At 47.0% G+C, this 13,980-nt stretch overlaps 2 protein-coding genes across 4 annotated transcripts in view; one reads left to right on the top strand and one right to left on the bottom strand.

The window, feature by feature from the left end:
* Positions 1-1,705: 1,705 nt before the first annotated feature.
* FAM187B (family with sequence similarity 187 member B) lies at positions 1,706-10,022 on the bottom strand. The gene is made up of 2 exons (XM_087727305.1): positions 9,172-10,022; positions 1,706-2,145 (listed from the first exon to the last, which is right to left on the bottom strand). Exons 1-2 carry the CDS (start codon positions 10,011-10,013, stop codon positions 1,791-1,793), a joined length of 1,197 nt encoding a protein of 398 aa, XP_087583431.1. The 5' UTR covers positions 10,014-10,022; the 3' UTR covers positions 1,706-1,790.
* A 2,243-nt stretch (positions 10,023-12,265) lies between these two features.
* The window catches only part of LSR (lipolysis stimulated lipoprotein receptor), a 38,873-nt gene continuing 37,158 nt past the window's right edge, over positions 12,266-13,980 (top strand). The window contains exon 1 of one of the 3 annotated variants that reach the window (XM_087726996.1): positions 12,266-12,559. In XM_087726996.1, coding sequence (XP_087583122.1) covers positions 12,484-12,559 — 76 coding nt within the window. In that variant the 5' untranslated portion in view covers positions 12,266-12,483. The remainder of the gene's footprint in view (positions 12,560-13,980) is intronic. The other 2 variants (XM_087726994.1, XM_087726995.1) reach the window with 2 other exon arrangements.

Genomic DNA, 13,980 nt, shown 5'->3' with positions numbered 1-13,980 from the left:
CTGTAGTGGGTTCACTGTAAATATCTCTTAGCACAGGGGTGTCCAACTCGATTTCATTACGGGCTGCATCAGGGTTGTGTTTGACATTGTGGGGGGTGGCAAGATGGGCATGGCCAAGGTGGGCATGGCCAGCTTGACATGACTGATATCGGGGGTGCCTGTAGCGGTCCGAGTGCTCTGCCAGCGAAAACAAATTCCCAAGCTCTGTTTTCAGCTGCGACAGCCTCTTGCAGCCCTCTGCCAGCAAAAATGGAGCGCGGGAGGGCCACCTGAGCTCTGTTTTAGGCTGTGACAGCCTCTTGCAACCCTCTGCCAGCTAAAATGGAGCGTGGGAGGCAGGGGTGGGTTTCTCGCCCCGTTCCAACTGGATCGGTTGGAACGAGGCCGGCGGCGTCCTCACGCACACACGCGGTGCGCGCGTGCACGCACGCGGTGTCCTCGCGCATGCACGTGGCGCGCGTGTGCACGCACGCGGTGCGCGCATGCGTATTAGCGTCTGCGCGATGCTCCAGCTGCTCCTGGAGGATCGCGCAGGCGTTCTGCGCATGCGTGGAAAGCGCGAAATTCAAAAAAACTGGGTAAGGAGTGGGCGCGGGTGTGCGGACACGCGCGGGCGCGGGGGGGGGCTTCGCTGTTCCCGGAAGTTACTTACTTCCGGGTTCGGCGACCAACCGGATCGCAGGGACCGGTGCGAACCGGTTGAAACCCAGCCCTGGTGGGAGGGCTGCCTGCAGTCCTCATGAGCCCCGTTTTTCAGCTGTGACGGCCTCTTGTGACCCTCTGCCAGTGAAAACGAAGCTCGTGAGGGTTGCGCAGGGCCCCCTGCGAACTCTATTTTTGACTGCAATGGCTTCCTCCTCCTCCTGCCAGCTAAAACGGAGCTCCGTTTTTGCTGGCAGAGGCACCGTGGGGCGGTCCTTCACTATTTCCAGATCGGCCTCATGGGCCAGATCTAAGCCCTTCACGGGCCGGTGTGGGAAGTTATCATCCAGCCCTCTCCCAGAAAAATGAAATATCCTAGGAAATATTGAAAAGGCAGAATATTTCTCTGGATGTGAAAAGAACCATGTTTTAAAAGACAGAATAGTTGCCTATAGCTTTCTGCCCATCCCCAGCTAATGGGCCATTAAGATGGCCGGGCTAGCCCACTTTACATAATAAAGACTTCTCCTCATTGCAGCTGTAGGGGGAAGGGATATTACTCAACTGACCACAAGGCAACTGAGAACTCATCACAGCCTAGAGAGTAGCCCCCTGCATGGCACCATGGGAGTCTGACAACCAGTCAGAATACATTTCTTACACAGGAACAGGAAACAGAGAGGTGGGACTAAACAGGGTATAAAAGCCTAGCAAGCCCCTCCCTCAGCCCTTCCCTTCTTCTCCATCAACATTGAAGCATGTGATCACCTTTTCTGTTCAGGGCTCAAGCCATGTGGCCCTGTCCAACAATAAACCATCTTTCCAAGCAGCCTCCATGTCTCCAGGGTCTTCTTCCCCCACTTGGAGCTGAACCCAGAAGGACATTTCTTTCAACACCGGATCCAGACCTTGCCTTAGGAGGTGGGAAACCAGATGTTTTATGCAGGGTGATGGGAATTGTGGATTGCCTTCTCTGTGTGGTGCTGCATATAGAAGCACTGTATCCAACCCTACAAACCTTAAAACCTTTTCTTTTATGTAAAACCCAGGCTGTACTTGAACGTATGCTGTAGTCAGTCAATATCTTTATTAATCAGCAATCCACACCTTCTTTCCTAAGGTGTCCACCAAAGTTCACACGCCATCTTCTAGACCACAGTAATTTCTGGTTTCCTCCTGCAGGACTCAATGATGCTGAGAAACATCAGGAACACCAGGAATATGGAGAGGCCCACCACCAAGGCCTCAATGATGGAGTAAGTGTGAGCCAGCTCCCCTGGTGGGCTCACCGCGCCAGGAGAGGTAACTAAAAACTTGCCCGCTAAACGTCTATTCACGAAACACTGGTAGAAAGTGCTGTGTGAATCGTTCTGGAAGGAGAGGTGCAGGATCCCACCACCAGTGGCTTTGTCCAAGCTTTGGGAACTTCTGGAGACGTTGAAGTTCTTCTGGAGAAGCTGAAGGTGTGTCAACATTGTGAGACCTACCTGCCAGTAGACAGGGCTGATGAAGGCAAGAGACAAGGTCATTCATACAAGAGGAGGAATCAGACATCAATCCCAAATAAAAGGAAAGGATTGAAAGCCAACAGAGGCCATATTTTAATTTTAATGCCCAGGTTCCTTGATCAGGCTAAGCCATAGTTTGTTGACCAAATTGCAACTGACAGGACTCAAACACCATACAAAACATGCGCTCTACATGGGGCTGCCCTTGAAGAGTGTTCGAAGACTGCAGTTGGTCCAGAATGCAGCCGCACGAGCGATAGTGGGGGTGCCTAGGTACACCCACGTTACACCTATCCTCCGCGAGCTGCACTGGCTCCCCATTGGTCTCCGGACACGCTTCAAGGTGCTAGTCGTTACTTTTAAAGCCCTACATGGTTTAGGACCTGGCTACCTGAGAGACCGCCTCCTGCCATTTACCTCCCAGAGACCAATAAGATCACACAGACTAGGCCTCCTCCGGATTCCATCTGCCGGTCAATGTCGGCTGGCGACTCCCCGGGGGAGGGCCTTCTCTGTAGCTGCTCCGGCCCTATGGAACGATCTTCCCGTGGAGATCCGGACCCTTACTACTCTTCCGGCCTTCCGCGTAGCGATTAAGACCTGGCTGTTCCGGCAGGCCTGGGGCTGTTGATTTTATCCAGCCCCACTCCAAGCTGTATGCATGTTGTGTAATTTTAATGTTTGTTTCTTTTTAATTTTTATATATGTCCCCCCCCCCCCCGTTTGATCTGTAAGCCGCCCTGAGTCTCTAGGGAGTGGGCGGCATACAAATCCTAATAAACCTTGAAACCTTGAAAACTAACGGTTTCCAAGCCATGATATTTTAGCTCGTATAGCACTCTCCAGTACCAGTCACCTAACCACACGGAGGTTGAATGCAACGTGTGAACCCAGCTCCATCTTAGAAGAGGCTTTCTGTGCAACCTGTGAGACAAGAGGAAATGCCTCTTCATTGAGGGTCTGCAGTCTTGAAGAGTTTTTATATTAAAATATTATAAAAACGAATTAGTCTACCCAACCAGTCCAGATATCTTTTCAGCAGATAGTAATATTTAGATATTATAAGGTAGAACATATAAGAGATTGGACAGCCATTTGTCTGAAATGGTATATGGTTTCCTGTTTGAGCAAGGGGTTGGACTAGAGCAGTGTTTTTCAACCTTGGCAACTTGAAGATGTCTGGACTTCAACTCCCAGAATTCCCCAGCCAGCGAATGCTGGCTGGGGAATTCTGGGAGTTGAAGTCCAGACATCTTCAAGTTGCCAAGGTTGAAAAACACTGGACTAGAGGACCTCCAAGGTCCCTTCTGACTCTGTTATTATTCTATTACATTACAACTACTGCAGCCAATGGAGGTTGCAGTTTTAATGAGATAAAAGGTGGTAACCTTATATATTTGTACCACCTTGATTTGATATCAGAGATGACTGCCGAGGCTACCAGCCCCTCTGTATTTCATATTCTTGAACCATCTATATTGCCTATTTAGTGAGATTTGCACAATATGCAATAGGATTGCTGCAATATTAGCTCAGTGTGTTGTATAAGCCCAGCCAAAGTGATCTGCAAACATTGGACTGTTTCCTGATTGCTTATTTGTACTCTACTCTATTCTATTCTACTCTACTCTACACTCTACTTTACTCTACACTACACTCTACTTTACTCTACTCTACTCTATTAGTTTGATACACCTCTTGCTTATTTATCACCCAACAAATTAACAGAGGGATACAATCAAGATCAAGGGAAGTACTAATACCACTCTATAAAGCCCTAGTAAGACCACACCTAGACTATTGCATCCAGTTTTGGTCACCACACTATAAAAAAGATGTTGAGACTCATAGAAAGAGTGCAGAGAAGAGCAACCAAGATGATGAGGCTAAATCATACGATGAACGGTTGCAGGAGCTGGACATGGCTAGTGAAGAGAAGGACCAAGGGAGACACGAGAGCAGTGTTCCAATATTTGAGGGGCTGCCACAGAGAGGAAGGGGTCAAACTATTTTCCAAAGCACCTGAAGGCTGGACAAGGAATAATGGATGGAAACTGAACAAGGAGAGATTCAACCTGGAAATAAGGAAGAATTTTCTGACAGTGAGAGCAATCAACCAATGGAACAAAAGTTGCCTTCAGAAGTTGTGGGAGCTTCATCACTGGAAGCTTTCAACAGGAGACTGAATTGCCATCTGTCAGATGTGGTGCAGGTTCTCCTGCTTGGGCAGGGATGGTGAAGGACTAGATGACCTACAAGGTCCCTTCCAACTCTGTTAATCTGTTTAAAAAAATCTGTTATAAAAAGGATGAGAAGGGGCAATCAATCTTTTTATGCAATTAGTGTCTTCACCTTTTCTTGCTAAGTCCTTCAAAAACTGTACAGATGGAGTGAAAGGGACGGATATTTTCATTTTATTTTTTATTTTTGCAGGTGTCCTGCTTGGGGGGGGGGGAAGGTGTTCACTGTTCTTAGGTATTTTAGCAGATGCTTAGCACACTGATTGTTCTCACAAAAAGGAACAAAACCACATCTCTATAAATAACAATGTGCTTCAGGGGTTGGAAAAAACTGTACAGCAACAGGCCCCACAATTCACAGGTTACTCATTCTGGCTTAGAACAATCCATGAATCTCCCCCACTCCCAGTTTACAAATAGGCTGTCCTACCCTGCAGCATTTCTCTTTTCAAATAATGCCTAATTGTCTGTAGGATTGTTTATCTATTCATTTGTTGATCCATCGATTCATCCTAGAAGAATTGCAAAAAATTGGAGTGTCCCCCCCCCACCCTGAACTCACAACTCTTGCTGGAAAAAGCAGGTGGCAGCCATGGCCAGCCAAAGCTTTGTGTTGTGTACTGCTTGTGCCTATTCGTGGTTACTCATGCCTTAGTCACCTCTTTCAGTGATGCCACACTCACAACTTCCGAAGGCAAGCTGTTGCCCTGGTGAATTGTTATCACTGTTAGGAAATGTCTCCTTAGATCTAAGTTGCTTTTTCTATTTGATTAGTTTCCATCCAATGTTCCTTGTTTTGCCTTCTCTAGTGCTTTGGGAAATAGGTTGAATCCTTTTTCTTTGTGGCAGCCCCTCAAATATTGGAACACTGGCATCATGCCACCCCTGGTCCTTCTTTTCTCTAGACTAACCACACCCAATTCCTGTTGTGCATATTAGATGGGTGGGCACCAGGGGTGCGTTCCTGCCATAGAAGAGGTTCCACAAATCTACCATGCCATTTAGAACCGGTTCCAGCTCCCTCCCCCCGCCCGTCCGCATATCATCAAGATGAAGAATGAGAGGAGGAATTCTGGGAGTTGAAGTCCACAAGTCTTAAAGCTGTCAAGTTTGAACACCCCTGGGGTTTTTTTTCCTAAAGGGTTAGAGGTGCAAGGGTCTTGTAACTTGACAGCTTTAAGATTTTGACGCTTCAATGCCAGAGTTCCTGAGCCAACATGACTAGAGGAGGAATTCTGGGAATTGAAGTCCACAAGTCTTAAAGCTGTCAAGTTTGAACACCCCTGGGTTTTTTTCCTAAAGGGTTAGGGGTGCAAGGGTCTTGTAACTTTGCAGCTTTAAGGCTTGTGTGCTTCAAATGCCAGAGTTTCTGAGCCAACATTTTGGTTGCTAAGCAAGAGCGTTGTTAAGTGAATTTCACCACATTTGACATGTTGGCCACGCCTACCCAGTCACATGGTTGGCAAGCCACTCCTACCAGGTCACATGGCTGGCAAGCCACTCCCACAAAGCAGGCCACACCTGCAGAAGAGGTTCTAAAAAATTTGAAACCCACCACTGGTAGGCACATAAAAATGTAGTGGATAATTAAGTTGGATCCAAGGGAAAAGGAGAGGAGCTGAAAATAGACTTGAGTCCTAGGCTCAAAGGACTGTTTGGGGTTTAACAGGATGCCTAACCAAGTAAAGTTTCTTTTAAAAAAAGTATAATAAAGACAAAAGGAAACGACTCCCTTCTACTGAGCTCCAGACTTAAGTAAAGCTAATGGTTCCCCTTGCACATGCGTGCTAGTCGCTCTTGACTCTAGGGGGCGATGCTCATCTCCGTTTCAAAGCCAAAGAACCAGCGCTGTCCGAAGACGTCTCCGTGGTCATGTGGCTGGCATGACTCAACGCCAAAGGCGGATGGAACGCTGTTACCTTCCCTGAAAAAAACTCCGCAATGGTGACAGGAAGGGCATCCAGCCATTAAAACACTCTGGTAGCTCCATTCGGATGTCCAGACACCACCCCCGCAAGGGATTATGGGGTCGTTAAATGATGATGATCTGAACTTCGAACAGTCGTGAAAAGAATGGTTGTAAGTCGAGAACTATTGTTATTAAGCCCCAGGCAAGGATGATCAGATGTTACCACCTGGAGAATAATAATAGGTCAGATCGACTTGCAAGTTCAATTGCTTACTCTGCCAACAGCAGCTTTGGCTTAGTTCAATCCTGGAGCTCCTGCAGCTGTGTTTCTATTGTGTGTGCTTCATTCAGTTGCTCCTGGTTATTTTATTTTATTTAAACGAGTCTTGCTGCCAATAGGAGAACTGGAACTCCATCTGGTACCCGAAGGTGAAAGGTTCATGTAACTCGTCAATGATTAACGTCTCTTTTCTTTCTTTCTTTTTTTTTAACAAGGTACAAGAGATAAAAGCAAAACCAAGAGAGCTAAATCAACATTTCCTGTTTCTCCTGTTCCTGGTGTTAGGGCTGCTGGTGACAGACTAAGTGGAAGCGATTAAATTTGGATAAGGAAAACTGCTATCCTGAGTGCACTAATTCAACAAAGTTTCCTTCTGAAAATAAAACCCCGCTATATAATTAAGTGTGGCAAGCATAATAGCTGTACTGTGTTAAGATGTCTCTGGGTGATTGCAAAAAGCTAGCAGGAATTTGAACTCCTTAGGAGTAATAATGGAAACAATAGAATAGAATAGCAGAGTTGAAAGGGACCTTGGAGGTCTTCTAGTCCAACCCCCTGCTTAAGTAGGAAACCCTACACCACTTCAGACAAATGGTTATCCAATCTCTTCTTAAAAACCTCCAGTGTTGGAGCATTTACAACTTCTGGAGGCAAGTTGTTCCACTGCTTAATTGTTCTTATTGTCAGGAAATTTCTCCTCAAGTTCTAAGTTGCTTCTCTCCTTGATTAGTTTCCACCCATTGCTTCTTGTTCTACCTTCAGGTGCTTTGGAGAATAGTTTGAGTCCCTCTTCTTTGTAGCGGCCCCTCAAATATTGGAACATTGCTATCATGTCATCCCTGGTCCTTCTCGTCACTAGACTAGCCATGCCCAGTTCCTGCAAGCGTTCATCCTATGTTTTAGCCTCCAGTCCCCTGATCATCTTGGTTGATCTTCTCTGCACTCTTTCCAGAGTTTCAACATCTTTTTTTACATCGTGGCGACCCAAACTGGATGAATATTAGATGAATGTGGAGGAAGCAGCCTTGTGACTGGCTTACAAATGTCACACAATTTTTGAAATTTCCCCCCTTTCAGCTAAAGATCCTGTAGGGTATGTTTATGGAGAAAAGGAGCAACAGCCAATCATGTCCCAAAAGTGCTTTTTCAGGAGGCAACTGGACTTTGTTTTTTCTTTTGAAGATGTTTCGCTTCTCATCCAAGAAGCTTCTTCAAGGCCTTCAAAAGTAAAAATAAGAATGTCCAGTTTCCCTCCTGAAAAAACACCTTTGGGACAACCGTGGCCCGAATGACTGAGAATCTCTACAGCTAAGCAGTTTTAAATGTGGGAACAAGACAGAGAAGTTATGCGATAGATTTAAGCCACGATGGCTCAGTGGTTAGGATGCAGTAATGCAGGCTATTTCTGGTGACTGCCAGCTGCCAGCAGTTCGAGTCTCACCGGCTCAAGATTGACTCAGCCTTCCATCCTTCTGAGGTGGGTAAAATGAGGACCCAGATTGTTGGGGCCAAAAGGCTGACTTTGTAAAACCGCTTAGAGAGGGCTGTAAAGCACTGCAAAGCAGTTTATAAGTCTAAGTGCTCTTGCTGTTAAATTATGATTTGCTTTAACCGTAGTCAGGTCTCAGTGCAATAAGCCATCAATACGTTTGCAAACTACAAAGACTGAATTTATACAGTGCACTAAGCTGAACCACAAAGCACATTGTTGCTTAGTGGATTTGAATAAACCATGTTTGATGTTGATGTTTAATGAATTTATAGGCCGCCCCATCCCGAAGGACTCTGGGCGGCTTACAACAATACATTTAAAAATAAAAGTTAAAAACACAGAAACATAGATTAAAAAAGACCACAACATACACCCAGTCTAATCGGGGCTGGACCTCAGTTATGAGGTCAACAGCCCGGGGCCAGCCAGAATAGCCAGGTCTTAATAGCCTTTCGGAAGACCATGAGAGTGGGTAGGGTCCGCATCTCTGGGGGCAGTTTATTCCAGAGGGTCGGAGCGGCTACAGAGAAGGCCCTCCCCCGGGTAGTTGCCCTGACATTGTCTGGCTGACGGCACCCGGAGAAGGCCCTCCCTATGCGATCTTACCGGTTGTTGGGAAGTATGTGGCAGAGAGTATGTGATCTTATCGGTCGTTGGGAAGTATGTTGCAACGATAGACATCATAAGCAAATCACAGCAGCTACGATGCAGGTAGTTCCGCGACAGGCTACAGTTCATTTAGTGACTGTTCAAAGTTATAACGGCGCCGAAAAAAGGGACTTACGACTGTTGCGCCATCCTAATGGTCATGTGATCAAAATGCAGACCCCTGACTCGTATTTATGCAATGCCCCAGGATCATTTGCAAACTTTCTGACAACCCAAGTCGTTGGGGAAGCCGAATTCACTTAGCAATGATGACCTTAACTTAACAACTGCAATAATTCACTTAATAAACCTTTCACTTAGCTACAGGAATGTCGGGCTCAATTGGGTTTGTAAGTAGATGGGAGTCCCCACACTCTAATGTACTACATAATGAGCTACGTTGTGCTAAGCAGAATGGGAGGTCTGCGTGTTGGAGACAGGAAAGACTTTACCTGTAGATGGAAGACGCTGGGCAGCGAAGGTGAGCAGTGGCTTTCAGTTGGGGGTGGTAGTTGGTGAAGACCAGGAATGGCACCCAGTGGGGCTCCTCTTGGCCAGCCAAGTATGATGTCACACAGCGCACTTGGCAGGTTTCTATTCTCAGCTCTGGTCCCCGTTGCGGCAACGTCGGATACTTCTGCCTAGCCATCCCACAAGGCATGGGCATTTCCCCCTCAGAGTCCATTGTAGTCAGCTGGGCATAACAAAACCCCACTTGCTTCCGTTCCCCGGGATGGCCACAGCGATTGCAAGACTGCCAAGGACTCCAGGAGGTGAACAGGGTGGCCTGTGCCTGGTCGAGCGGCACCGTAACGTTGCCCAAGCTGGCCTCTCCCAGCTCTGCGTGTGACACGTGGAGACGCTCGGCATCCTGAAAGTCAACCTCGTAATAGGCAAGGGTGGCGTCTCCTGCACGACAGGTGTACAACCCTGAGTCTTCTCGGCTGGGGCTTGAGATGTACAGGCTGCCGGTGCCGGCAATCAGTCGGGATTTGAAACGTAGCCTCTGCAGCTTGTCATGGCTAAACAGGGGCCAGGAAGTCCCGCCTGAGCGTAAGAAGGTGAGGGGCTGCTCATCGGTCCAAGAGGGGTCGAGGTATTGCCAAGTGATGTGGCCTCTGTACGAAGAGCGGGGACAGCGGAGGACGACAGGGTTATTGGAGATAAATGCTAACACGCAAGGCTGGCCAGGGAGACACGGCTGGCCCAGCCAGTGGCCTTCATAATGGTTACCTTCAGCGATGGATAAGAGGAGACCCAGGAGGAAAGCCAGCAAGGGTGCCCAACTGGACATGGCAAGCTGGGTACTGAGCTATTAAGGAAACCCAGGAAAGAAAAAAAAAACCCAGCTGTGACACCACGCCTGATGTCACAATAGGCAGAACAATACTGCTGTTAAAACTGGCCTTGTTCTGGAAGACTGGATACCCACCCAGATACAATATCGATTTAACATCCTGGATATGTGTGTGTGTGTGTGTGCGCGCGCGCGTGTGCATCTGTCTCTGTGTGTGTGATGTATGTGTGATGTATGTGTATGTATATATGTATATGTGTGTGTGTGTGTGTATGTACAAGTCAGTGGTGGGTTTCAAATTTTTTGGGAACCTCTTCTGTAGGTGTGGCCTGCTTTCCGGGTCCACTAGATTTGATGAACCGGTTCTACCGAATAGGTGCGAACTGGTAGGAACCCACCTCTGGTATAAGTGTTTTGTCAAAGCACCTGGTATTCCCAAATATGGGAGGGAGCTTACTGCTTCCCTTTCCCCTTTCAGCTCCACTCCAGGAGCCTTCCAGGCAGAAAAACCATTCTTGTGTTGCATTTGTGCTGATAAATAAATAAAGGGAGACTAGTATAGATCTATTTCAAGCTATTTAGCTCTCATCAGCTAGCCATGCTCTTACTTACCTTAGTTATTTGGGCATACCAGGTGCTCTGACATAACAATTATTTCCTTGGCTCAGCTGATAAGGGAGGAGAGCTTGTGGCTTAGAGGCATTTAATACGACTGCCTAACATGTAAAAACAGCCCTATATAACAGCCCCACCCACCACCCAGGCCATTGCAACACAAAACAACAACAGACACACAGCCAGCATCAATCAGCACCAATCTACCAATTGTGATACAGCCACACAGCCAATCAATCCACTTACTGAAACAACGCCAGCACTCCACACACCCCCACCAAGATTTATAGAAAGACGGCAGCTCCGATCACACTTTAAGCCGAAAACAGCAGCCTGAAGATGGCGAGTGAGACCTCGCCGAAACGTTGCCAAGACAATTTCAATCTTACATGGGAAAAGAACTGAATACCACCAAGACAAGCATACTTACACCCGTGAAAATCTACGAAAACACACAAACACATGTTGGTCTTGTTATATTCGGGTCTTTTCCCATGTAAATCTTACATGGGAAAAGACCCGAATACAACAAGACCAGCATACCTATACCCGTGAAAATCTACGAACCCCCAACCCCACCCCCACATGGGAATTTTATTTCCTTTTCTATATTTTGCTATATACAATGTTATCTCCTAATATGCCAGTTAACAAGACCGCTTTATATTATTAATATTTTAAAAACCTGATTGCGTTTCAAAGACATGTTTATAAGTGAATAAGTGGCAGAAATAAGAGAAGGGGGAATATTAGTATTTATTATTTATATAATAAAAGCAATAACGAGAAAACATGGAATAATCGAACAATGACAGATTGTAACCTAATGTAAATGTGTATCATTATTAGACATTTATAAGTTGATTGAATGTAATAATTAGGATTAACTTTATTAGTTTTATTTGTATTAGAATGTATGACACAACAGGTGTCACACTGTTCATGCATTGATTTGATATATTTGTAAAAAATAAAAAAATGGAAAACTTGAAAAAAAAGGCTTTTATTAAACCAATTTTTTTAAAAAAAATCAGCACGTAGAAAGTGATATATTTAAAAAAAAACAAGTAATAGGAAACATAAAAGTAATAACAATGAATAAATAACTAGCAGAGATTTTTCAGCTTTTCCCCGATTTATATTCCAGCCTCTGTTATAAGATAGACGCCCGGACCAATAGTCTTAAAAAAAAAAAAAGCTCATAAACTTTCACCTTTCCTGGTATTTGAAAGTTGTGTTTTTTTCCTCTTGGGCAGTACCTGGGCGAGTTCACTTTTCCTTGGGAAGGGGGGGCAGAGAAAGACTTCGCAAAGTTTTCCTTCACTCTCTCCTCCCCCCCTTTTCCCAAATAGTTTGGCTCCTTAATGCATTCAAAGGACGCCTTGAGGCTTAACCATCGTCCCGAGGGGGGGGGGAGGAGTGTAGAAAGAAAGACCCGAAGTCTGACCTTTGTTCTTTTTTCTCTCTCTCTCTCTCTCTCTCGTCATTATTCAGTTCGCCCTTAAAAATGTGAAGCCGAGGTCAAGAAACGAGTGAGTCAGTTCCCGCCCCCTAAAAAAGGGGAATACTTTCCCCGTGAGTAAGCCTCGGCGGGAGGCTCCCCGCTTCCCTGAAGGAGTTGGTACTTTCCGTTCATTGGGCGAGGTTGCCTCTTGCGAGGGCAGCAGCACCTGTGGGTCGCGCGGACCGAGACGCGGGCAGCCTCGGAGGCGAAGCAGAGCGGAGCGGGTGGCGGAGTCCCGACTGGAGAGCTTCCCCCGAGGGCGAAGCGGGCTTGGAAACGGACGCGTCTGGGAGCAACTTATACCCCAGCCCTCCTTCCCGGCTCGAAGTCCGTACAGAAGTTGGGGAAATGGAGACCCGGAGGACGCGTCGACTGGTCGCCGCGCTGCCCCTGTTGTGGTTCTTGGGTACCGCTTGGATTTTAGGTGAGCGAGAGAGAGAGAGAGAGAGAGGAAGGAACGGAGGTGGGTGGGTGGTGGGGAAAAGTTCCCGCTCGCTCCCCGACGACGTGACCCCTCCGCCCTCATTGCCCCTCCGCCCGCCTCTGAAGGGGAGACTCCTCGGGGACCACTTCTTTAGGGCGCAGAGGAGGGGAGACTCGGGAGCTGATTGGGCGATCGCCAAGCGCCCCTCCGCCAATCGCCTTTCCCCGCGGCTTCTCCCGCGCGGACTTCGCCTGGGGGGGGGGGGAAACCCCAAGGGTCTTTGCTTTCTTTGCCAGTCTTCTTACCCCCCCCCCCTCCTCCTTCCCCTATTATCTTCGGCGGTGAGATCTTGCTCGGATCCCCGAGGCGATTTTTCTGGAGAGTCGCCTGAAACAGCGCTTTTCTGGATAAAGCAGATCCGCACCTGTTGACATGCAACCTGCTGAATCGGGATTCTGAATGATCCCACTTTTCTACTGTTGCACTTCCCAAGGGGGGGGGGTCGTATACAGGTAGTCCTCGACTTAACCACAGCCCCGTTTAGTGACCGTTCAAAGTTCCAACGGCCCTGGGGGGGGAAAGTGACTGTTTTACAGAGTTACTGACCTTTGTGGCATTCCTCAGGATCATGTGATCGAAATTCAAATGGTCTGCAACTGGTTGATATTTGTTGCAGTATCCCAGGGTTATGTGATCACTTTTTGGGACCTTCTGAGGAGGGAACTCAATTTGGGTAGCCAGATTCACTTAAGGGGGCTGCAGTGATTTCACTTCACAGCTGCAGCAAGGAAGCTCGTAAAATGGGGCAAAACTCACAACAAATGTCTCACTCAGCCACATAAATTTGGGGATCCATTGTGATCGTAAGCCAAGGACTACCTGTACACGAAAAGAGGGCTTTTCTTTTTTAAACAAACCCCAGTTTTTTAAAAAATCCGCATTTAAAATGAACTTTGTTAAAAGCGATGGAGGATCGCACGTTGGTTGGTGCAAATGCAACTTTTGGGATTGTTAATGGACGTGGCTAAGGGAATGTGGGTGCAGTGAATTGTTGGGTGTTCTAGTGTTGTGATGGTGCAGTCGTACAAAGTTAGTAATGGGCTTGGTGTGGAGACCTAGATCTGCAGCTGGTGTTTTTGTGGATGTGCATTTGCACATTCACACCTCCATTGTGGTTTTGTTGTTGTTAGATTGATAATCCTCCTTTCCATATATAGTGCTTCCTCCAGTCTGTCTCTTAACAACAACTCTGCAAAATATGTTATGCACACAGTGGGTTTCTGGGGTTGAGAGTGGACTTCAGTCTGGGTTTCTGCTACTGGTAATAAAATGTTTTCTTTCCACCTCTCCCTGAGCCCTTCTTTTCCGACTAAAGCTAGCTTCCTTTTCACAAGGAAAATATCCTTGGCTCTTCTGGGCTC

Source organism: Thamnophis sirtalis, unplaced genomic scaffold (genome assembly GCF_051295495.1).
Source record: "Thamnophis sirtalis isolate CommonGarterSnake01/CBP01778 unplaced genomic scaffold, rThaSir2_p1.2 scaffold_13, whole genome shotgun sequence".
In the NCBI taxonomy this organism is placed as follows: Eukaryota; Metazoa; Chordata; class Lepidosauria; order Squamata; family Natricidae; genus Thamnophis; species Thamnophis sirtalis.
Note: the sequence above shows the minus strand (reverse complement) of the source record. Positions and strands in the feature narration are given on the sequence as shown.

Coding starts and splice junctions, on each gene's coding strand:
- FAM187B (XM_087727305.1), bottom strand. CDS start 10,013: ATGTCCAGTTGGGCACCCTTGCTGGCTTTCCTCCTGGGTCTCCTCTTA. Junction 2,146..9,171: donor CCAGCGTCTTCCATCTACAG/GTAAAGTCTTTC, acceptor TGCCTTCATCAG/CCCTGTCTACTGGCAGGTAG.